Source organism: Primulina huaijiensis, chromosome 12 (genome assembly GCF_012295235.1).
Source record: "Primulina huaijiensis isolate GDHJ02 chromosome 12, ASM1229523v2, whole genome shotgun sequence".
NCBI classification, from domain to species: domain Eukaryota; kingdom Viridiplantae; phylum Streptophyta; class Magnoliopsida; order Lamiales; family Gesneriaceae; genus Primulina; species Primulina huaijiensis.
The window spans coordinates 8,808,813-8,833,915 of NC_133317.1; the positions used below are offsets into that span (position 1 = coordinate 8,808,813).

The 25,103-nt window shown below is 35.3% G+C and overlaps 1 protein-coding gene across 3 annotated transcripts; it reads right to left on the bottom strand.

Moving 5' to 3' along the window:
* Nucleotides 1-16,943: 16,943 nt before the first annotated feature.
* LOC140990495 (uncharacterized) lies at nt 16,944-22,100 on the bottom strand. Of its 3 annotated transcripts, none has more exons than XM_073460212.1 (7): nt 21,295-22,100; nt 20,671-20,773; nt 20,492-20,557; nt 19,677-19,850; nt 19,488-19,584; nt 17,276-17,417; nt 16,944-17,170 (listed from the first exon to the last, which is right to left on the bottom strand). In XM_073460212.1, the coding sequence occupies exons 1-6, from the start codon at nt 21,872-21,874 to the stop codon at nt 17,292-17,294; spliced, it is 1,146 nt and encodes a 381-aa protein (XP_073316313.1). In that variant the 5' UTR covers nt 21,875-22,100; the 3' UTR covers nt 16,944-17,170; nt 17,276-17,291. The 3 variants fall into 3 exon arrangements, with proteins under 3 accessions (XP_073316313.1, XP_073316314.1, XP_073316312.1); XM_073460213.1 differs by having other exon boundaries at nt 16,944-17,174; XM_073460211.1 differs by having other exon boundaries at nt 16,944-17,177.
* Nucleotides 22,101-25,103: the final 3,003 nt, after the last annotated feature.

A 25,103-nucleotide genomic window follows, 5' to 3' on the forward strand; every position in this document is an offset into this window, starting at 1 on the left:
CTGACAATACTGATGCAAAGTCGATTGCCATTGTGTTCAGGATATGAGCCGGAATTTGGTTTGCCATTGCTGATTAGTTTGATATTCTGCGAGAAAGGAGTTTGAGTTTGGATTTACTCTGTAAATCAAAGTAAGCGTAAAGGAAAACTGAAATGGGGCGGGGTGTTGTACATATGCGTGTGACGGTTCAAATTTTAAACACGTGTCAGTCCATGAAAATTTGAATAAAAACGTGTGGTTGTAAGATAAAAACGTGTGTGGAACACGTTGGTCCACATTTTAAAAAGCTATTCAGTGAAAGACAGCAATTAATGCGCACACAAACAGTCACATCACTTATTATGGAATATTTAACGATTAATCAGTTAACTTATTGGAGAAGATCAGTTGGGTCAGCGAATGAGTGATCAGTTGAAAACTGATTAAGTTCAGTTGAAGACTTAACTGACTATTGTCTTCTCAGTTAACCATTTAAATTCTATATAACCCCTCAATAAATGCATATAAATAAAAGAAAGGGTCAGAAAAACTCAGTCTGGATAAGTCAAAAGCTTTTAGTTGACGAGAGTCTCTTCTTCTTCTTCTATTTTTTCGATATCAGCCTGACTATAAATAAAATTAAAAAAATTAGATGACAACAAATTAGCACAAATGTCTAGTTCAAGCAGTTCCAACTTTCATGTTTCTGCATCAACACTTCGTCGATTGGGGAGTTTGAAGAAAACCATAGAGGAATATGTCTTGTTGAAAGTCATGTCCTCTTGGATCAAGGTGTAACAACTCCAGATCGTTTATCTTAACGGAATGATTCTTACTGCCAGACAAAGGGCCGTTGCATGAAAATACAAGCGGCGTTTTCAAGTCAGCCAAGTTTCAGAGCTTGCCACTGATCAAGTTCTGTTGCATGTGATGCTGAGGAAGGAGTGAAATATGCTCGAAAAGATATCCTCTTTAGACGCCTTTAGAAGATTGAATTGCCATGATATTTTTAATCGGACATCCCTCTGGCAAGATGCCGTTGAGAGGGAAATGAATCATGTAACTTGGTTTCGATTTTATTAAAGATAAGTGATGTTACAATTCATTGTTGTCTCTTTACTCATCTGCAAGATTAACTGACATCAGTTGACAAATAGTTCTTTAGCTGAATGGATAATAACTGATAAAAGACTAACTGCTTAAAAGTGAACATCAACTGACATAACAACAATAAAATTGATATATAACTAACTGACTAAAAGTGAACAACAACTGACATATCAACAATAAAGTGATATAATTAAGATAAATCAATTAAACCAAGTATATTGCGAAAGTGAAAAAACTTAGTCTCTGATAACGGTTTAGTGAAAATGTCAGCAGCTTGTAGTTCAGCTGGCACGTATTCGAGTCTGATTGCTTTCTTCAAAGCATGATCTCTGAATGAAGTGATGTCTGACATCAATGTGCTTGGTCCTTGAGTGAAAAACTGGATTGTATGTGATCGCAATTGTGCTGGTATTATCACAAAATATGGGAGATTCTTTCGCATTGATTCCATAATCTTTCAGTTGTTGCTGAATCCAGAACAGTTGGGCACAGCAGCTTCCAGCAGCAAGATATTCTGCTTCAGTTGTGGAAGTAGCTATGGATGTTTGCTTCTTGCTGAACCATGAGATCAGTCGGTCTCCTAGAAACTAATAAGATCCACTGGTGCTTTTTTGATCTAGCTTATATCCTGCATAATCTGCATCTGAAAATCCAACTAAATTGAAAGAAGAATCATCAGCATACCATAATCCCACATTTTGTATGTCTTTAAGATATGTTAAAATGCGTTTGGCAGCAGTAAAATGCGATTGCTTAGGATCTGCCTGAAATTGATATTCCCCCTTCATCTTTGTCTAGTTTAATCGATGAACTCATGGGAGTACTTGCATATGAACATGTTTCCATGTCAAATTTATTCAGCAGTTCCTTCGTATATTTGGTCTGACTGATACAAGTACCAGTTTCCAGCTGCTTTACTTGCAGACCGAGGAAGAATGTCAGTTCACCCATCATACTCATCTCAAATTTTTCCTGCATTAACTTAGCAAATTTCTCCCATAATTTAGGATTAGTTTACCCAAAAGTAATATTATCAACATAAATTTGAACAAGTAAAATGTGATCATTATTAGAAAATTTGAACAGAGTCTTGTCAACTGATCCAACAGTAAAATCATGATCAGTTAATAATTTTGAAAGAATTTCATACCAAGCTCTTGGAGCTTGTTTAAGACCATTTAAGGCTTTGTTCAAATAATACACATGATCAGGAAAAGAATGATTGATAAAACCTTGTGGTTGTTCAACATAAACTTCTTCCTGCAACTGACCATTCAGAAATGCACTATTTACGTCCATCTGGTAGACTTTAGATTTCCTGAATGATGAATAGGCAAGGAACATTCTGATTGCTTTCAGTCTTGCAGCAGGTGCATAAGTTTCATCGTAGTGAATTCCTTCTTCTTGCATATATCCTTGTGCTACAAGTCTTGTTTGTTGCGCACAACTGAACCATCTTCGTTCAGTTTGTTTCTGAATACACATTTTGTACCCATAATAGTTTTAGACATTGGTCTTGGAACTAAGTTCAAAACATTGTTATGGGTAAAATGATTTAGCTCTTCTTCCATATCATTTATCCAGTTAGGATCAGCAAGAGTTTCATCAGTTTTCTTTGGTTCCAGTTGTGAGACAAAAGCTGAATAAATAAATAAATTAAGCATTTGATTCTGAGTTCTTACCGGATCAGATGGATTACCTATCATCAATTCTGGTGGATGTGATTTCTTCCATCTGTACTCATCAACTGTTGTGTCCATTTTGTCAACTGCTTAAGTTGGCAACTGGATGTTTTCTTCAGTTTCAGTTGGTGCTGTATCAGTTGGTAGCTGAATATTTTCATTTTGCTCCATCAACTGATTATCAGTAACAATTTCCTGTTCAACTGATTGATCCAGCACTTCTGGTTCTGGTGTTTGAAGGATATTTCGATTAATGTGATTCTCTTCTTCATTATCATCCTCTAAACTAATATCTGTAAGGGGGTCAACAAACTCAATTGGATCAGTTGGCTTATCAGTTAGCACAGATTTATAAAAAAAAATAACATGAATAGACTCTTCAACATTCAAAGTGATTTTGTTAAAAATTCTATAAGCTTTACTAACTGAAGAATAACCAAGAAATATTCCCTCTGCATATTTAGCATCAAAGGCTTTTAAATGATTTTCGCCATTATCAAAAATAAAACATCTGCAGTCGAATATCTTGAAGTATGAAACCACACGATGGTGTCCATGTCAAATCTCATATGGTGTTTTCAAATGATTCTTATTAATCATTGATATGTTCTGAGTGTAACATGCAGTGTTTACTGCTTCTGCCCAAAATTTTTGAGAAATACCAGAATCAGCAAGCATTGTTCTAGCAGCTTCCTTAAGGGTTCGATTTTTTCTCTCAGCTACACCATTTTGCTGAGGTGTTCTTGCTACTGAGAGATCATGCTTGATTCCTGTATTTTCTAAAAATTGTGAAAGATTTTGATTGATGAATTCAGTCCCTCGATCAGACCTTATTAGATCAATCCCAACTGATTTTTCATTTAAAAGTCTTTTGAAAAGCTTAATCAGTTGTGCAACAGTTTGGTCTTTGGATTTGAGAAAAATAACACAAGTAAATCTTGAAAAATCATCTACGACCACCAAAGTGTATTTCATTCCCCCTAAACTCATTCCTAGCATAAGAACAAATAAATCCATATGTAACAGTTCTAAGCATCGGGAAGATGATTTACATCCTTTGTTTTTAAATGAAGATCTTACTTGCTTACCAAACTGATATGCTGAACAAATTTTATCTTTTGAAAAATCTATTTTGGGCAAACCAGTTACAAGATCATGGTTACTTAGATAGGCAATACACTTAAAGTTTAGATGGTTCAACCTCTTATGCCATAACCAGTTTTTTGAAGAATTGGAAGCTTTAAGACAAACTGGTGCATAAGATTGTTCAGTCCAACTTACATTGTAAGTGTTTCCACAACAATTTTCAGTTAGTATGACCTCATCAGTTGAGTCCCTAACTGAACAAGTATGTCTGTCGAACTGAACTGAGAAGTTGTTGTCGCATAACTGACTGATGCTATTCAAGTTATACTTCAAATTCTCAACTAGTAAAACATCTTGGATAGTAAAATTACCATTGATAAGCTTACCCTTACCAACTTTTTTACCTTTGGAGTTGTCTCCAAAACTGATGTTTGGACCATTATATTTGATCAGTTGTGATAGCAGTTTTGCATCTCCTGTCATATGTCGTGAGCATCCACTGTCCAGATACCAAATGATTCTTTGTGTGTATATGTCACCTGCAATCACATACAATATATAATTTTGGTACCCACATCTATTTGGGTCATGAACTGATTATTCCTTTAGGAACCCAGACTTGGATCAGCCTAACTGGCTTTCCAGTTGCGGTGTTCCAAATGATATTTCTTGGCTTGTGTGTGCTTCGTGTGTAGTGTGTAGATGAGACAATATGAGCTTTAGCCTTTTTCAAATGGTTGTTTAGCCGATATCTTTTCTGAACTGGCTTGGAGTTATAGTTATAGGAATAGCCATTTGAAAAATTGTTGTTGTACCTTTTAGGTGACCAACTACATGAAACATTTGGAGTTTTGAGGCTATAACTAATACCATACCTCCTGGAAGTAGGCTGAACCACTGGTTTACTTGGCTCAAATTGTTCTTGTACCAAAGCCGATTTTACAAAGTGAATATATTTCCCTTTGCTTATGTTCAGCTTTGGTTGAGTGTCACTGGTGGATGTTTCATCTTGGTTGCTGAACCCTAAGCAAGTTTTATCATCAACTGATGTTTGCTTACTTTGCATTTCAGTTAACGTAGCTGATGATTTATTCCATGCTTTAATCATCTCAGTTTGCTTTTAGTTCTCAAGTGCCAACTGTTGAATCATTAACTAATTCTTACTTCTTTCAGCATTGAGCTCAGCAATCCCCCGTTTAAGACTCAAAAAATCAACTGATTCATCAGTTTCAGTTTTATTATCTTTGGGATCAGTTTGCTTTGCCCTGGCCTTCTCAAAAGATAAGGCAAGCTTGTGATACTCATTAATCATGTCGTAGGTTTTCCTTATCTGGTTTGTAGTTAAGGCAGTTGTGACAGCTGGTGTAGAAGGTTCTCCTTCTCCGGTTTGTAGTTCAAACTCATAGGCCTTTAGATCAGCAAACAAATCATGAAGTTCGACCTTGTTAAGGTCTTTTGATTCTCGCATTGCCATGGTCTTGACATCCTATTCTTTGGGAAGACCTCTGACCACTTTTAGTGCCACTTTTTTGTTTGAGTACACATTTCCAAGTGCATTCAGCTCATTTACAATAAAACTGATTCTTTCATCATATTCATGCATGGATTCACCAACTTTCTTCTTGATATTATCAAATTTTTGAACAGCAACTGATAGTTTATTCTTCTTGATTTGCTCATTGCCTTCACATAACTGAATCAGTTTCTCTCATATCTCTTTATCAGTTTTGCACATTTTGATTTTGTTGAAAGTGACTTTATCCGGCGTTTTGTATAGGATGTCCTTAGCCACATTGTCCAGGTTGGCTTTCCTCTTGTCTTCAGTTGTCCATTCCTCTCTGGATTTTAAATACGTTGTTGTGCCCCTTCAGTTAGGGCAACAGTTGTATTAGCTTTTAAAATTTTCATGGGTCCGTTAGTGATAATGTACCAAATGTCGTCGTCTTGTGCAGCTAAATGAGCCTGTATTCTTATTTTCCAATCATCGAAGTTTTCTCTGAAAACATAGGAATTTTGTTGAATGAAGACATGGTAATCAATTTAGTGTATAGGAATATTCAAGGACAAGATTCAACTGCTCTGATACCACTTGATAGGATCGGTTACGAGCTGAAAGAGTGTTTAGAAGGGGGGTTGAATAAACACTTAACGATTTTCACAGCTTTTTGTAATATTGAGTCAGTTTAGTGATGAACTGAAACTCGAGAATCTTGTCAGTCGATATCAGTCAGTTAACAAGTAGTGTGAGAAAATAAACTAACTAAAAGATAGAATATAAACTGAAATAAGAACACAAAGATTTTGGATGTTCGGAGATTTCAATCACTCCTACATCACCCCTTCTATCACAAAGATAGGATTTTTACTAAAATACTTTGATCGATACAAACAATTGCAAAGACCCACTTCAATTTTGGACTTAACACTGCCAAACTGAAACTCTTAGTTTACAAATGAAATTCTTAGTATAAAACAGGACTTGAAAAAAATTTAGCACAACTAATCTCTTTAAGATCAAGTTTTACAACAGCAAAGTTTGTACTAGAAAAGCTCGAAGTATAGCCTGAGTGCTATCAGTAAATACAATAAGTGTGAGCTTTGAATCTTAGTATAATTTCAGCATAATGATTGCAAGTAAGTCGGATATATTTTGTTGCTTTGTCTCTGCTATTTATAGGCTTATTTTCCAACGGTAACAATTAATATAATTTGAATCTTTTATTTATCCGTTGTTTGCCATGTCAACATTCATCTGACATTCGTACAATGCAGCTTTTTCTGAAATGCGGCACCCCCCCCCCATTAGTTGCATTCTGCTTGTACTTTTTGTCGGTTGAACGTCTTAATTCTTGACGTGTTCAGTTGAAAGATCAGCCGATAAACAATAGCTGATAAGCTTACAACTGAATGTAGCAACTCATCGGTTTCCAACTGATCAGTCAGTTGTCTGCGTAGTTAAGTCTAGCTGGTTCAGTTGCTCTTGATTATCTTCGCATTACTCTTCAGTTAAGGCAATTGTTAGTTCGCATATTTTGATCAGTTACAGCCAGTCTTCTCGATCAGTTAGTTCGATCTAATAAATGTTCAATTTGTCAAATCACCGAAATTTAGTTTCCAACATAAATATTTTAACATCTTAAATCAAAAAACCTTAGAAACATTTAAAATAATCATATTAGTATATAAAACAGCATTCAGGACACTGCCATGACGTTTACTACTTTTTGGGTGTGAAATTACCGTTTTGCCCCTAGGTGTAAAACTTCACGTTTTGACATTTTCTTAATTCTGTCGACTCTAGACCATCCCAAATAATTATTTAATCTTACCTTAATTTTTTCGTATTTTTATTTAGCTTAAATCGATGGTTTTTAAATTAATCTTTAAATATAACATATTAATGTGTTTTAATCAATAATTAAACCAAACTTTAATATAACATTCTCATATTAAAATTTAGACTTTTAATAATTATTTGGCCTTCGTGAACCATGACTCGACCCCCGTGAGCCATGTTTCATCTTAAAACCCAATAAAACACAAAACTGAACCCTTCCCTTAACCCTCGAGCCAACTTCGATTTTCACCGAGCCACATCTGAGCCACCCTGAGTCGATCCCTGACCAGCCCCTCTAGGAACCCTCCTGGACCCTTAGAACCCATTGGACTCGACCTTAGCCCCAAAATCGAAGCCACAAAATAAGCTGCAGAAACAGCCGAAAAACCCACCAAGACTACCCTTGAGCCATGTTCGTTTTTCTCGAGCCAAGCTCAAACCACCTCGAGCTAAACCCTGCCCAGCCCCTCTAGGGACCGTCCTATCCATTAGAACCATAGTAACCGACCTTAAGCTCGAGCCAAAACCACAGCAACAGAACATGCCATGGCCGAGACTCCTCTCATGCTAGGACCCCACGTTTTCTGCCTAGCCGCCTAACCATCGAGCCAGCCCTTGAACCAGCCCCTCATGCTGTTGGATCTCGGTTTATCGTACTCAAAACACAGCGGAAGTTTAAAATTTTTATTTTATTTTGACATTCAAAATATATTTGTTTGAGCACTCGTATGGTTTTATGAATAAACATTCATAGGACGTTGGAATTTTATACCTTTTGTGAATTATATCACATGGCTCAAACTAATCCGGTATAGGCAGATCTAGCTCTTGATGAATTCCTACGAACGATATTCAAAAAACTCCTTCCTTCAAACTTCTAATCAGGTCCACCACTAGATGATTTTTCCTCTTCTAATTTGCACTAGAAAAATTAGAAGAAGTTTTTACGATGGACATTAAAAACGAGATACGGCTCAACCAAAACCCTTTTGATGGAGGCCGAAATTTTGAGAGGAGAAGGGAAGAGATTTTCGAAAATTGGAGGTTAGTGGAGGCTAGGGATTTTTTTAAAAATTGTGAATGAATTATTTTTAAACTCAAGCCTAATAAACATATATAGAAGCTTATGGCCCATTAATAAAATTAAATACTTAATTGGCTTAATCAATTAATTATTCTAGTCCAACTAGTTTAATTAATTAATTAATCTTTTAAAGTCCAATTAAGAACCTTAAGAATATGTATGTTGGTTTTATACTCCTACAAGCCCATTATACATATACCCATTATATTTAATTTAAATCCCTTATATATTCAACATTTGAATTTAATATTTAAATTATAAATTCAACTCCTTGTATTTATTACCTCCAAAATTTAATATTTAATAAACTCAACTTTTGAGCTTAATAAATTAAATCCATCAGAAATTCAACATTTGAATTTAATATTTAAATTATAAATTCAACTCCTTGAATTTATCACCTCCAAAATTTAATATTTAATAAACTCAACATTTGAGTTTAATAAATTAAATTCTCAAATTTTATAAATTCAATTCCTTGAATTAATTCTCTCCAAATTTAATAAATTCAACTTCTTGAATTTACTATCTCATAAATTCAACTCCTTGAATTTATTTTCTCAAAATTTAATTATCATAAATTCAACTCCTTGAATTTACTATATCATAATATAAATTCAACTCCTTGAATTTATTCTCTCAACGGGAACAAACGATCCAGTGTTTGTGTGACCCTCAATGGTTCAGGGATACAGCTAGCCGTGGGTTCACAACTCCTTGTGATTCAGGACATAATCCTTTATTCGGGCTTACCCTTATTTACCCCATTCTATCTATCAAAATTTGATCATGAGAATGTCAGAAATCATATTTCTGATTAAACTCATCGAATCATGGTAAGAGCGCCTAGTAGCATCGCCCCATGATTCCCTAGGTATCACTGATAGTGCCTGCAAGAACCAGTCGATTATGATTAACGTATAGTACGGTCACTTCATCTCATATATCCCGATCGAATCTGCAACCATTGTTTCATCGAGGGTTGCATAATAATTCGATAACTATGTGACACATATAAATAGTGGCATTGCATGTACTACAGGAGAACTCCTTCCCCAACGTACATATCATACTCTGGCCAGAGATTCCACGCACTATTATTTCATCAGATCACATAGGATATTCACACCCGTAGGTGAGCGGCGAATCCCTGACTACGATGCACTGGCTCCTATATGTATCGCAACTGTACCCAACCTCGCCACCTGATGACTCCGCTGGAGCCGATAAACGAGTCAAAGCACAGCCCTAGCATATAGAGCCTCAGTGTTGTCCCGGGTCGTAAGGACTAATGGTGTACAATCATAACCACGGACTTATCCTCTCAATGAATTATAACCACTTGGAAAGTTCGAGGGAGGGTTGTTCGGTATAATCATCGTATGACTACCCATCTGCATGGTTGGACATCTCTATGCCCTTACCAAGAAACGCAGTACACAACATCACAGATGTTAGTCTCGAGCTCAAGCGACCTTTATCCATGTTTTATGCGGCTGAATCGACTAGGAACGAATTTAGAATATGCAGTGTTTACAAATGAGTTTCAACATCGAATTACGATTCATTTGTATTAAAGTATAATCAAGGACTTTATCTATGCTGATAGCATGGGTATACAGATAAAGTGAAACGAAATCATTAAAAGTTAAATTATATTAAAATAAAGATTATTTATTACAACTGAGTCAATAAAATCACTAGTCAACATTTGACTTGCAGAGCATCTACTCTAACACATGCACCCTCCTAGGACCCTAAGGACCTAACCTAGCTCAGTCCAAAACCCCCTGGCCGAGCAACTTCCTCCCTACACGCTGCTGCAACCTGCGCAACTCCTTGGCTTGTCTAGGACTCCACTCCAGCCTCTTGTCCCGAGTCCTAGTGTGGCTAAGACTCTTCTCTTGACCCCTCACGGACCCTAGCTAAGCCCTGGTCCCAGCCGAACCCAGGCCCAGCCACCAGCTCTTACAACCCGAGCCCTGAGATCATCAAACACACATGATCGGTTCCAGCTTGTTCCTATGCGTGCATGTTTTCGTGTATGTTCTAGGACCCTAAAACTTGGGTAAATATCCTTGATCAACACCTTAATCATGGCAGCCCCTTAACAACATGTTAAACATAAATTTGGATCAAGTTCATGCCTTAAAAGTTCACATGTGATACAAAATCGAAAATTGTTTCATGATGCAACTTGTTTTCATGCAAAAACGTTTTAAATAATTACTATGGTGTGATAGATGATTAAAAAGGGAGAATATGACGCGTCTTTGTGTTTTTAACGCACTTATTCGTTGATGATTGAAGAACGATGACACGAAGACGATGGCCTGATTTTTCCTTGCAATTTCGAAACTTTCCTTTGCGTGTTTTCCTTGAGTGCCGTGAGATTTGTTGATGAAAGGAGTCTTGTTGATTTGTTGGGGGAAGGTGCGTGAGTTGTGATTTAATTAAGGGGTAGTATGCACTTTAAGTACTAAAAAACTTCTAATGGTAGCTTAGGCCCATTAACAAGGTTAATTATGCCCAATAATCTCATTAGTGTTTAATTAAAATATTTTGTTTAATAATGTTTGTGACATTATTAGCAGGGTTGTCAAAACGTTCGCGTTTTTGTTGAAAAACCAACACCGAAAAAATTACGTCCCGGCGTATAAAATCACATCAAAACTCCTTATTTTCAAAAATAAGAAAAAGCATCAACCATATTTTAAATAATTAAAAAAATTATTTAATAAAAACATTTTTTATTTTTCAGCTATCGGTCTCCGTTCCTCGATCGCAACTTGAATAACCCAAAAAAATACATTTTAATTCAATCATGTAGAAAATTATATTTTAAAAATGCCAACATGCACAACATATTTAATTTATCCAATTAAAACAATTAATTGAAATACACAAGGAATTTAATAACATGTATGCATGTGGTTCGCGTGAACCTTCAAATTTTCGGGACGTTACATTGCGACTCCAGGATTTTCAAGGAGGCACCAATATTCGCCATGTGGGTCTCTAGGTTGTCAAGCCTAGACTCAGTCCTAGCCATCCTCTTACCAGATTCAGCAACAAATGTCCCAAATAAATCCTCAAATGATGGCTTCCCTTCCCCATTTGATATATTGAACCCCGGTAGAGGATTCAACACATTCTTATTATTTGCGTAAGAAAAATTCTCATGGTTTCTTAAACTAGGATGATAAGTATTAAGGGGAGTGTTACCTCGATATCCTCCGTATCCACCAAAATTTCTGTTGTTGATGTATTGAACTTTTTCATAAAGATGTGATTCTTCAACAACAACCGGTGCACCTTCACCCTATGTTGTGCTAACTTTATTCATAGCAGCTATCTGTGTAGTCAGTGCAGATACTTGCGCAGTCAATTATGTAATAGGGTCCATAACATAAACTCCAGCTGTCCTCTTTACTCCTGGCCTCTCAGACGGCCACTGGTAGCTATTTATAGTCATCTGTTCAAGCTAGTCATAATCTTGATCAGGAGATTTGGCAAAGATCGTGCTACCAGCCTCAGCATCCAATGTTTCTCGTGTTTGCCCATTCAGACCATTGTAGAATAATTCAATTTGTACTCAGTCATCAAAACCATGATTTGGGCATCTCCTCAACAACTCCTTATACCTTTCCCACGTCTCATACAACTGCTCAAAATCATTCTGCCTAAAAGTGCTGATCTCGATCTTCAACTGTGCAGACTTCTCAAGTATAAAATACTTAGTAAGAAACTTCGTTGCTAACTCCTTCCATGTCGTGATGCTCCCTAGCGACAGTGATTGGAGCCATCATCTTGATTGGTCTTGAGAGAAAACGGAAACAAAAGTAGTCTAATAATATCATCAGGAACATTATTAATCTTTACCGTGTCAGTAATCTCCAGGAAAGTTCTCAAGTGCACGTGAGGATCTGAAGTGGCGGTTCCACCAAACTGGTTCTACTGGACCATATTTATCATAGCAGTCTTCAGCTCGAATTTGTTTGCATTTATGGTCCACCGAGCAATGCCAGAATAATGTGCATTGATCACTGGTCTGAAGTGATATTTGATAGGTATAGCTTCTGGAGGGTTGCGTCTTGCATCTTCTCTGTTTTCAACCATTTCTTGTATCTCTTCTCTTTTTGTTTTTCTTAATCTCCGTGCAATTCTTTCGATCTCAAGATCAAATATAAGCAAGTCAGGACTTTGCGATATTCGCATACACTGTCAAATAGAGGAAATTACCAAATTAGTGATTATAAAATAAAATAAAAAAACAACTCTAAATTGAAATCTAGACTAACTGATAACAATACTGATATAAATTCAAATTTGATACTCTCCGACAACGGCGCCAAAAACTTGTTGCGTATTTTCCGCTCTCAAGCGCACGGTTGTCAAGTTTTAATATATGAGAGTAAATTATTGTTTCCAGGAGTAGTGTATTATTAATAAACGTATACCAATACTTGTAATTAGAATAGTCACGACTTTATCTAGAAAAATCAATTAATGATTTGGTCTGCTTAAAATGAATTAATTGCAAATAAATATTAATCTAATCACCGAATGGAGAAATATCAATGAGAGAAAATATATAGATGAGTGATTTCACTAAGTTTTCATAATAATTATTCCCGGTTGTATTTATATTCATGAATTTCAATCATTTAATGTCCAAGAATACTTAATTATTTTATTAACCCTTTCCCAAGTGACGAATAAATTGTATCATTCAAACTTCGATTCAAACATTCCTAATAAGAATCTAAGTTTAAATGATAAATGCAAACAATATTCTTACCTAGGCCTCGCTAAAGTTATGCGCCTTCTGAACAATATAAACATTCAACGATGTGTCTCTAATGATCTATAATTCTAGTCCCTCTCCCGAGTTGTAGAATTAATCAGACAACAAACAATTTATGGCCAGTAAATCGCAAGCGATTAAAAACAAAAAAAAAACACAATTAAACCAAAAAGAATTCAATCACATAAACAATCGGGTCAAATTATCGTATCCACAAAGTTACGTCACACTCTAGAATGGAAAATTAGTTCATAGCAAAATTTAAATAAAAACAACACATGTTCGAAAGTTTAGACATCGCAGCACAAGAAATAAAAAAGGACGAAAGATTAGATAGCAAATCAGAACTGGCGTCTCGGTCCCCAGATTCGTCGTTCTTTGTCATTGCGATCAAGTCTTGCGCTACGATCTTTCGTCTCGTTCTTGTGCCCTTGTTCTCTCGCGGTTTCCTCCCAAAAACGGTTGTTGCCTTATTATGAGCCCTATTCTTCTTTCATGTTTCGTTCGGGCCCGTTAATTCAAGCCCATTTGATGAGTCTCCACACATACTACCGCCGCGGCTCTGCACCGTGTGTCGAGGGTGTGGCGCCGCAGTGCTTGCTCCTCAGCGCCTAGGCGCTCATAGTTCTACAGTTGAGTGTTGCGGCGCTCAGTATCAGCTCCTAAGCGCTTATCTCTCGGCAGTGTAGGCGTCGTGGAGCTGCTTATTAGCGCCTAGGCGCTTATTACTCGGCATGATAGCGCTGCAGCGCCTGTCCCCCGCACACAGTAGCGATGTGGCTCTCGTCGATCAACCGTTCGACACCAAAATTGTCCCTAATCGTCCTCAATCATCTAATTGTGGTTTATCTCCTACATGACACAAAAACAACAAATACCAAGCGTAATTATGTCCCAAACTAACATAATTCAAATGGATTCTCATATAAATTAAGTGAAATTCTTGCAGTTATCACATCCCATACATCGATGTTTTTTTTATGATGTTCAGCCCAATTATAGTTTCGCCGCCCTTGTCAGGTGGATTCATGAAATTCATCCCCATCAAACGATGGCCTTGGAAAGTGCTACAACTGAAAAAATTGTCAGAGAACTCGGTCTGTGTGATACATATCGACAATGTTGAAACATATAAGCGGGCACACCGAACACCGATATTCTTTTTCAAATTAATTGGAAGAACACCCATTTAAAGTACAATGAATGGAAAAAATCAACTAAGATGCAAAATTATAAACATATATAACTTGCAATTATATTTAGTTTTTTTATTAAATACCTGGTTGGATTTCATTTGGGATGTAAACGAACCAAATTGTTCGCGAGCTATTCGGATCTCGGCTCGATAAAAAGCTCGTTTGAATTCGTTTGTTAATCATATCAAGTCAAGCTCAAGCTCGATTTCGAACTCGATAATTTAATCGAACCAAGGTCAAGTGAAATGATATTCGTCTCGTGAGCATGCGAACATGTTTGTTAATATGCTGGCGAGCTCGAGCTCGAGCTCGGCTTGTTTAGGTGGCTCGTAAGCTCGAGCTCTGCTCTTTTGTTGAGTTGACAAATAAAAATATTAGCACGGATAAAATTTACAATTTTATGTGTATTTTAAAATTAGCTCATAGATATATTTAATCTTTACCAAACTCGAATCAAGCTCAAACTCGAGCTCAATTGTATGTTTTAAGAGCTCGAAAATGATCCGAGCTCAAGCCAGATTTGTTAAACATGATAAACGAGCTATTAATAAATCAAGCTCGAGCCCGGCTTTATTAACATTATAAACGAGCTTTTAACAAGCCGAGCTCGAGCTTTTTTTGCGAGCTTAGTAATTTCAAGATAATTCGATCTCGAGCCTTATGATAAATGCTCGAATCGAGCTCTAGCCGAGCTCGAGCCTCTGTCAATATTAAACGAACCAAGCTCAAGCCTGATACTATATGTCTTGGTTTGGATTGTTTACATTCTTAGATTTCATCTTATCCAACAAGTCACGAATCACTCGCAATGAGTGTGTAGTAATATGGGCGCACATAAAATAACAGTTCCACCTACATGAAAATAAATTTGACAATATATTTACAACGTACATAACAAAAACGTGTTTGCACAATAATTTATAAATATACATTTCCCCAAACGGAGGGATGGAAGGATTCGGTCATTATGATCATCGTCATCAGGAATGTCGCCAAATGGATCTGAACAAAGAAAGGTAATTCTAGAAAATGCCCAAACCTGGAACAATAATGCATAAATTAAACATAATAATGAGTGCAAACGGAAAAAATTTTTCCGAAATAATAAATAATTTGTAATTAATATATACATGTAAAATGAAAATTGATCATACTATTTCACTTTTGCCAATAGTTGATGCAATACGCAGTTCACCGTAGAGAAATGCTAGTACAACACTTCCCTAACTGAATTTAGAAACCTGATTATTGTCTTGGAGAAGAAGTAAGTACATCAAATTTGCTGAACAACTATCCGAATCAGGTAACATACATCCTCCAAAAATCATCAATGTCACACACTGAGTATACCGCTCTACTTCTAAATTTGAGATATTATTGTTAATCAAATTTGATCTACAATATTGATCTAGGGCTGACATTATCAATTTGTTACCTCTGAAATTATTTATATGTGGTAGAAAACTCAACCAAATTTATATTTGTTAGCTTAGTAAAACGAAAAATAATAATAATACATATTATAAAATTATAAATTTTAATAATAATATTAGCAATAAATTATTATAATTGATATCTTAGTTAATTTNAAAATCATGTAATTAGATTACTAATATCTTTGTTAAAATTTATACTTACATTGTCAAACACACGTGCATGTCTCGACAAATTTTTTAACCACATACTTACAAAAATTTGACAATAAAATTGGAAATGTAATTACATTATTTTGGAAAAATTGATCAAAAAACATAGTTGTATGATTATGATTGGTTCAATGAAACATATATGACTAAAAATGTCACACATCAATACATATAAGACTGAAATTCATATTTTGTCAATATAATACAAATTGTATATATACATTGCTTGCTTGTACAAATGATTTTTTATTAATAATTATTATTAGAGTTAAGTTAGCAATTAGACAGCGAACAAATTGAATTGAAAATATCTGTAATTATTCGGTTATAATTTGTAAAATTATTATGTGGATAATATACTATTTTTTTCTAAAAAATGATGTAATTACAAAAATATTAATAATTTGTTTAGATGGGTAGTAAATTTTTGAATTTTTGTATAATAATTAAGCAATTATATTAAATATACGTGTGTAATTTGTTTATGAGATGAGGATAATATTTTGATTTGAAAATTAATTTATTCGGGATAAAAGTAATATTTAAATTTAGAAAACGATTATATCAAAAGACCAAGTTAGTTAGTAGGGATAGAGACGAATGTCAATTTTGTTATACGAAAAGTTAGAAATTTAAATAACCTTTTCCAAGAATCAACTAATTCGCAGGTCGGAGTGGAAAATAATACCAAATATTTATATAATGTCAATTTCGATATGATGACTCAAAAAATTTCGGTATTTCAAATTAAATAACACCAATTTTTTTCATTTTCGGTATAGATAATATTATATATATACCGTACTGAAATTTCGATACACTACATTTTTTTGGTAAGAACGTCTGAAATTTATGTGGTACCGAAATTTCAATACCGAAACTTCTCGGTACGATATTTGATATTCTTTTAAAACTAGGTATACCATACCGAACCAGGTCTATTATTAGGTCTCACTTGCCAAAATGTCTAGCATTTGATTTCAAAATTTAAAATATTATCAAAGAAAAAGACACTATAAAAATACGATACGAACTATTATCTATTCAATATCAGTCTATTCACACTACTAAATTATAATTTAAAGAAAAATGATCCAAATTTGAGGCCACAATTGCCATAATAGAAAATAAAGGAAAATTAAAGGGAAAAGTATTTATTTAATAAAATAAAATGTAATGAAGGTAAACTGTCTGCGCTTGTTGTCTTGTTCCTTAACCGGGTGAAGTGCCAAACGCCTATAATCTGTCTGCTGCAACGGACGGACAGAACAAAAGTAAGCTAAATATGTAAAGAACACATTTTCAGCTATCAAACCAAAAAACCTAAATCATTCACAGGCTTCTTCACCTGCCTGTTGTGAATGTCAGCGAAATTCGTCGTGGTAATCATAATCGCTATCTTCATCATCGTTGAACACAGCACTGTAGAAAACATATGGGCTGTCGATCATCTCGGTCAACGTCAGACGCCCATCCTTATCTGCATCAGCCTGCAAAATTAGCATTGAATCTTCAACATTGTCAAGACCACAAATACTTTTCACGGGCATCCATCAACAAACACAATTTTGATCCCAGAGCAGCATTTTTGGAATGCAGTTTAAAGACTGACATATAAATACCATATTTGAATAGGTTAATCTGTCTTCGTGAAATTCACTACTTAATATGGGCAGGTGATAGGGGAAGCACAACAGCCCAATAGCAACGGAAGACCTATAATCAACTAGTTTTGAGGCTTCCACAAACATGTTCACGAATCTTATCCATATCCTCGAAACAATCACTAAAAACTCCTTTTGGCCAACTCCATGCTTCAAGGCTGTCAAACATATTCCACACTCCCAACATTCTGGCCTAAACTTAGGGAGAAGGATGATGCACATACTGCCAGTTAGGTTCCAAAGAATGAAAAGATACAAGATACTTGTGTAGCCAATTTTTAGCAAAGTTTGAGTCTTTCTAACTTGGGGAGAAATTACAGAGAGCAATGGGATAGGATGAACCTTATGTGGGAGGATGCTTTAAAAAATCAGAGCTGATATGTTGAAAACCAAACTCCATTTGAGGACAGGATTGAATTCGATAGTGATCAATATGAAAGCTACATGGCCACAATTCGATATTATTGCACTGTGAAGTGTTCTCGGCAATAATTTCAAGAGGCCAAGCTTATTTTCGTTGGTTGTTTCACGGGAAAATATGAGCTTTATAATGTATTGTTTACTAGGTCAAATGAGCAAGACTTGGATTGCTAAATTATCGCCCAAAAAACAAAGAATATTTTGGATGACATAACAAACAGAGAGAAAAAAAAAGTCAAGAAATTATCATTAAATTCCGATAAAATTACACGAGATAACATCAGTTCATAAATTAAAAGGTACTAAGATTATGACATTAAATAATTTAACGACTCACATCTTCAAGATAATTTTATGCGAAGCACTAAATTAATCAAAATATTTTTACAGAAAAAACTTAGAAAACCATGTCTAAAGTTAGTTAACTTGAATATTCTTAAGTAAACATGATCAAGGACTATTTTAGGCAGTGAAATATATTTTCCAATAAGTCTTCATTTTAATCTGAGGAGAAAGCAAATATGACTAGTTATTGAAAAATTGATCGTTTGAGCATGCATCTGGATTCACATGAGTTGAGGAATGACAAATGGGGAGAAGAATGTGGCCAGGAAGATCGACGATAAATAACCTTGTAGGTGGTGAAACAAGGGGTAGGTGGAGAAGGGGCTGCACAGGATTTTAGCAGAGCCTTAAGTTATTTCCGTCCCATTCCATTTTAAACAATACTTATTTACTTCATGTGAACATTTTGATACAGTCATCACTTTCAAAGACTAATAAATTCCATCTGAAGTAGCCAATTACACTATCTCATATATGTCATGATTGTAAAAAATTTACTCACGTGCATTCTCCTCTCCATCCTAAAGTACTCAAACTTGTAAAGCCTGTGGGCAATTTTATTTCAATCAGTAAAATACTTTTGATTAAAGTAATTAACTCTGCCACTTCATGTTCCCTTTCTATTCCATCAAGGTCAAAGTCTCAAATACTACCAAGAGAAAGCTCTGATTCAAGTTGGAACTCAACCCCTTCATCTTTATTAATTATATGATTATTCGTAGTCATAAAGCTACCCTCAAAACACTCCACCAAGAATCAGGAAAATTTAGAGTCAGCTATGAGAGCCACCGATCATTTCAAAAAATACCACATCGTCTACAATATATTAAACGACCAGACCAGAAACAACAAAGACTGTGATTTTCGTCTCATACCACAAATCCACAAAGGACTATCGACCTCAACTATGTTCAAAGTCTATCTGCCATCATTACAGCATATGTTTATTAGCATCTATGTATTTACATGATTATCTATTTCACCAATGTACTTCCCAGCATCACCTCATAAGATCTCTGAGCATCGTAACATACACCCTCATTTTCAATATTCCATAAACATTTTTTCACGAATTTAACTCGTTAAACATAAAATAGTAAAACATGTGAGGTGTCCCAGTGAAACAAATACCTGCTGCATTATGTACTCAGACTGCTGTTTAGCATAGTAATGTTCTGATGGGTGAAGCTTTCCAATAAGGGGTAGCAATTCTACATCAGATAAGTATCTAGGTTGAATAACATTTGGGTTAGTTTCATAGTTGTACAAGCATTTAACATGATCAGTCAATCAATTCAAAGAGAGATGGCAGTTCATTACCCATCACCATCTTTGTCAAGCTCAGAAAACAATTTTTTGGCAGGGGACTCGTTTGAATCATCAGAGACATGAGAAGAATTATGGCCCTCTTCATCATAATTTCTAACCAAGTCAAAGAGTCCATGGAAAAACTCATTGAAGTTCACTTTGCCATCTTTGTCACTATCTCGTTCCCTAAAATGGAAAATAATGGAGAGTGTACAAGTTAAAGAGCAGTTAGCAGATCAAAATAAGTTCATCAGACAAGTACACGCCCATAATGACCAAAAAGGCATTGTCTGATGATGATAGAAGGGAAAAGCTTTTGCGATGGTTAAATATTTTGCATTGTTGACAATCATAAAATAATCTCTTCCAATAATTCCATTTCTTAAATTTGGTAGGAGGGAAATTTTGTGGCTAAATTTGACTCCTGTACATGTAACGAAAATAAAGGGTTCGTAAACTGATATATCAAGACATAAGTAGAATATCACTAGTCACTAGATGTAAAAGTTCGAGTTAATAAGAAGTGGGCCAATGGTTTTCTATTCAAACAACATGTTACTTTTAGATAAAAATTTACATAATTGACACCTTCGGGCTATAAGCAAGATCATTCTTGGGCCATGAAGCAAGCGAGATTGACAATAGATTGATACAACAAACGAGGAAACTTAAAGAAATATTTGACCTAGTAGTCCATACAATCTTTTAGAAATTGAATGGTCAAGCACCGGGTATGCTACTATATAGACATAGTATATACAAAAAAGAGCCACAATAAGATAATGAAAACGAATAGAAGTTAGCTAAATGTTAAAAAAATATAGCACCTTATCTCCTCTCTGCACAACCACTGAAGCAACTTGGGATTCTTGGTGTCAGCTGGATGAAGAAAGCTATAATCAAACAAACAATAGAATTAGTCCATGAAGAAAACTTAATATGCAGAGGCAAGAAAGGCAAATCATTTAAATTTCCTGTAGACAATTTCTAGAAAACTGAAACATACTCATTAAACTCTGTGATATTCAGAAGACCATCTCCATCTGCATCAGATGCATTAAAATGGTCCTCTTTCCACCATCCCATATCATATCCAAATGAATCATTACCTGAAGCAATACAAAGGAATGAAATTAGAAACCACATTACCTAAAAAAGGCACATGAAATTATAGTGAAGATCTATTAACTTGCTTATTCTCACTCACTGCAACAAAGAACCTTTAATTTGCCCTGCATGCCTAATACAGATTATCATACCAAGGACACAAGCAAACCCCCCATCAAACACATTAGGAAACAGACTGGATATGTTTTGTATAATAAGAATGCTTCAAAGTAGCTTAACAGCATTGGAACTCTAAAGTTTTAAATCCACTTCATTAGATACGCTCATAAATCAGTAAGATATAAAAAATCAAAGTAAAACGGTTAACTTTCACTGACTGACATCTAGGATCTTGAAATCCTTAATCGATCCATGGCTTTGAAACGCCAGCACCGTTCAAAGATTCAAGAAAAGCAACAATTTTGTAAGAAACTTTGAGATGTGTTATGAAAATATCAACCAAAGGGAATCCATAACCATAATAGAAACCCTCCAATCTAAATGCCAAAATAATAGCATTCACCAGAGGTCTTGACCCAGTTGGGTGGCTCGTACTCAGCAAAAGACACAAAACCATCTTTATTTTTGTCATGAGTTTCAATCTCCCTCTGTGTTCGATGCAGCACCTCTTTCATACTCTGATGCAGGTTCCACTGAGTCAACTCTCTTTCGGTGACATATTGATCAACAGGGTCGACATCAATCTTGGGGAACAGGAGCACCAGCCTATTAGTGACATTGAAGCGTTCCTCATCATTCACATAATCCTCGGCATCCATGAAATCCTCCCACTCCGGCTGAGGCTCGTGACCCATCGCCGACTGGGTATGCAATTCGGGTTGGTGGGTTTGAAAGTAATGATGCTCCCATTCCTTGTCCTCCCTCTTCCTCTCGATTTCAGCAACAAGTGGGTCAAAGGCAGCAGCCCGGTCGTGATGGTGGTGCGGGTCGACAGGTGGATTGAAGGTGAAGTTGGAACGTACTTTGAGGCGGCGATGACGGTGGCGTTGGCCGTGAGAGCTGCTGTTGTTGGAGGAGCGAGAGATGAGAAACAGTAGAAGTATCCCAACAGCAATGTAGATTATCACTGATGCCTTTCCCATTTATTACAAACCAAAATTCGAAAGAAAGAAAAAAAAAAAAGAGAAGAAAAGCCACAGAAATCGATACAAAAACTCCGTATGAATGAATTCACAATGCGGACTGGATTCAATGAACTCCTGCTTCGATCCCTTTATTCGCAGAAAACACGAAAAAAAAATTTGAAGATGGCAGATCTAATGTAGTTGGACTCTTCGCGAGGAATTAAAGTGGAAAACGAAGAACGAATACTATATATATATCTTGAACATATATTCAAGAAATGTACAGTGTAAATATNATTCACCTTCATTTTATATATATATATATATTCACCTTCATTTTATTCCTATTCACCTTCATTTTATATATATATATATATTCACCTTCATTTTATTCCTTAAACTCCAATAATTGTAAGCCATTGAATTAATTCCACGGTCACGTGTGTATCTTGAATATTTACACTGTACATTTCTTGAATATATGTTCAAGATATGATGATTAAAGGGTTAGAAGAAATTAACTTGTTAGGGATTAGATTTAAATTGAAAAAAGAAAAACAAGAAAACTGTTTCAAGAAAGTGAGGAAAACTGTCAGCTCGTATTGATGTTAATGGGAAAATTATGTGCATTTTTAATTATGAATGACAAAGTTAATTCTATTGTCATTTGTTGAGTTCATATTTCAGATTTCATCGATTTCATAAATTAGTTTCCTAGTTTCAACGCTTAATCAAGAAGATTATAATTCGCCAAATCGAAGCTCATATACTTCTTGATTAAATGTTATATCTCTACAAATTTTTCATATTTCAACACATACCGGTGTCTTATACGCCCGCGACAAATATTGTGCAAACACTATGGATTGCAAAATCGCGTGTTGCCCTAACCAGCTTGACACTCATCTAGAAATTGTCTCCTTGCAAAAGTCAGGAATTTTATTTGGAGATCTCTACAATCTTGTTCACCTACCAAGATGGCTCTACACCGCCGAAGAGATGTAGTTTCTAAATGGTGCCCCTTTTGTCATCATGAGCGAGAAATAGATCTGGTCATGGGCTGGTCCGGGTTCAGGTCGGATCTGGCGGTTTAGGATTAGTAAAATCTCGACCCTTAATTTTAACCATCCAATATGGTTACGGTTTGTGTTGTCATCCGGTAGTTCGGGTCCGAGTCCGGATCAACCTGTTTTTTTTTTAAAAAAAATTATTGTTAATAAACATTTAAAAATTAAAAAAATTAAATTTAAAAAAAAATGAACTTATATAATTAAAATTATATGAGTGTTTATGTATCATCTTTTGATGTAGAGGAATCAAAGCTCATGTAGTTGTTTACCTTTACATACTTACCTTTAGGAGTGAAGTTGCTCAATCACTCACATTTTCTCAAGTCGTTTTTCGAATGTTCCCTCATTTTCATCTTGGTCGTCTTCATCACTTTTGATATTTTATGTTCGGGTAGCGACTTTTGACCAAACATTGAGCATGTATTGGGCTTCCAAATTTTCCGACCTTGAGTTAGAACGTATCTTATCTAATATATTTCGTCACATACTAAAATTTTACTCAACTGCAACTGTTGAAACGATGCAAGCTAGAATTCTTTTTGTCATTATAGACAAATTGGATATACTTGTGTTTTTTGCGACCACCGTGGCAATATGTCAAATGTCTTCTTATCTACATCACTAAAATAAAAAAAAGTAGTTGTAAAATAATTTTCAAATTCATGACTAAAGCATTAGGAACCTCATAAATGTTTCGTCAGTTCTCTTAATAAAGTTATGTTTTAATAAATTTAGATGTAATACTATTAGCGGTAATGAACTGAGATTCATGTAGAATAATTTGTCCATCATATTTGGTATTATATTCATTATAAATATCATATAAATGAGTTCTAATATTTAAAAAAAACAATGAGACAGATAAAATTGTTTCCATCGTAGGGGCTAAAGAATCATAATATAATTGGCCAAATCGAGGCTCAGACACTTCTAGATTAAATGTTATATTTCTACAAAATTTTCATATTTTGGCATGTACCGGTGTCTGGAACACCCACAATGAATATTGTGCAAACATCATGTATGGCAAAATCGCATGTTGGCCCCTACGGTCTCGGATACCAACTGGATACTCATATAGAAATTGTGTTGTTAGAATAAGCGTTCAGCGAACCAATTTGTGGCTTTGGCTTTATTGAGTATAATGTAAAAACGATATTTATTTCAATAATATTTTATGGTTTTATCCAATTATGTCATTTACTTTATATGTATACCAATGCAAGCTGCATAAATAAAATTCTTGAATATATAATAGGTACTATGAGGTCTGTCTCTCAACGTAAGGTCATGAAACTCATTAGAAAATGTATCATATATTCTAAATAGGTTCTTAGTCGAATCAGCCGCCTAAAATTAGGATAAAGGTCGCTTGAGTTTAAAACTAGCATATGTGATGTAAATGTCATGTTTTATTGATAAAGGTATGAAGATATTCATTCATACAGATGAATGATCATTTAATGATTCACTGAACAATCATCCATCGGACTGTCCAAGTGGTTATCACTTATCGAGTGTAATAGTCTGTGGTTATGGTTGTACACCATTAGTTCTTTTACTCGGAACAACGTAGAGTCTCTACATACTATCATGCACTTTGATTCATTTACCGACTCCATTGAAAGTCATTAAGTGGTGATGTTGATTGTAAATTTGAAATATGTATGAGCAAATACATTGTAGTAGGGTATAACGCCTCAAATCTTAGTTAGATATGTTGATATATTTAATTTCAATACTAATAAAAGTAAATGGGGCTTTAAAATAAAACATTAAATGCTTGAATTTGGCCCATTTGTGGTTAAACATAAATTGAGGACCAAAAAAAAAAAAAAAAAACCTCACACAGTAGTCGTGTTCCATCGGTGTGGGGAAAAGTAGGAGAGGGGGAAAATAGCTCATCTTCTATTCTCATCTTGATACCACATGGATGAGCCCACTATCCCTTGCCCATCCCTAGCCCAAATGGAAGACAAGCCCATCAAGGGCCCATGTATTCTCCTATAAATACCAGGTTTGAGCGTATGATAATTCATTCAATATATTACTTTTCAGAAGCACCATTAGATGCTCCCCCCATATATCCTCAGTCTCTGACTTGAGCGTCGGAGGGGCTACGCCGGGACACCCTCCCGGTCGGCCCCCTTCTAACGGTCTTATTCGTGATTTCAGGC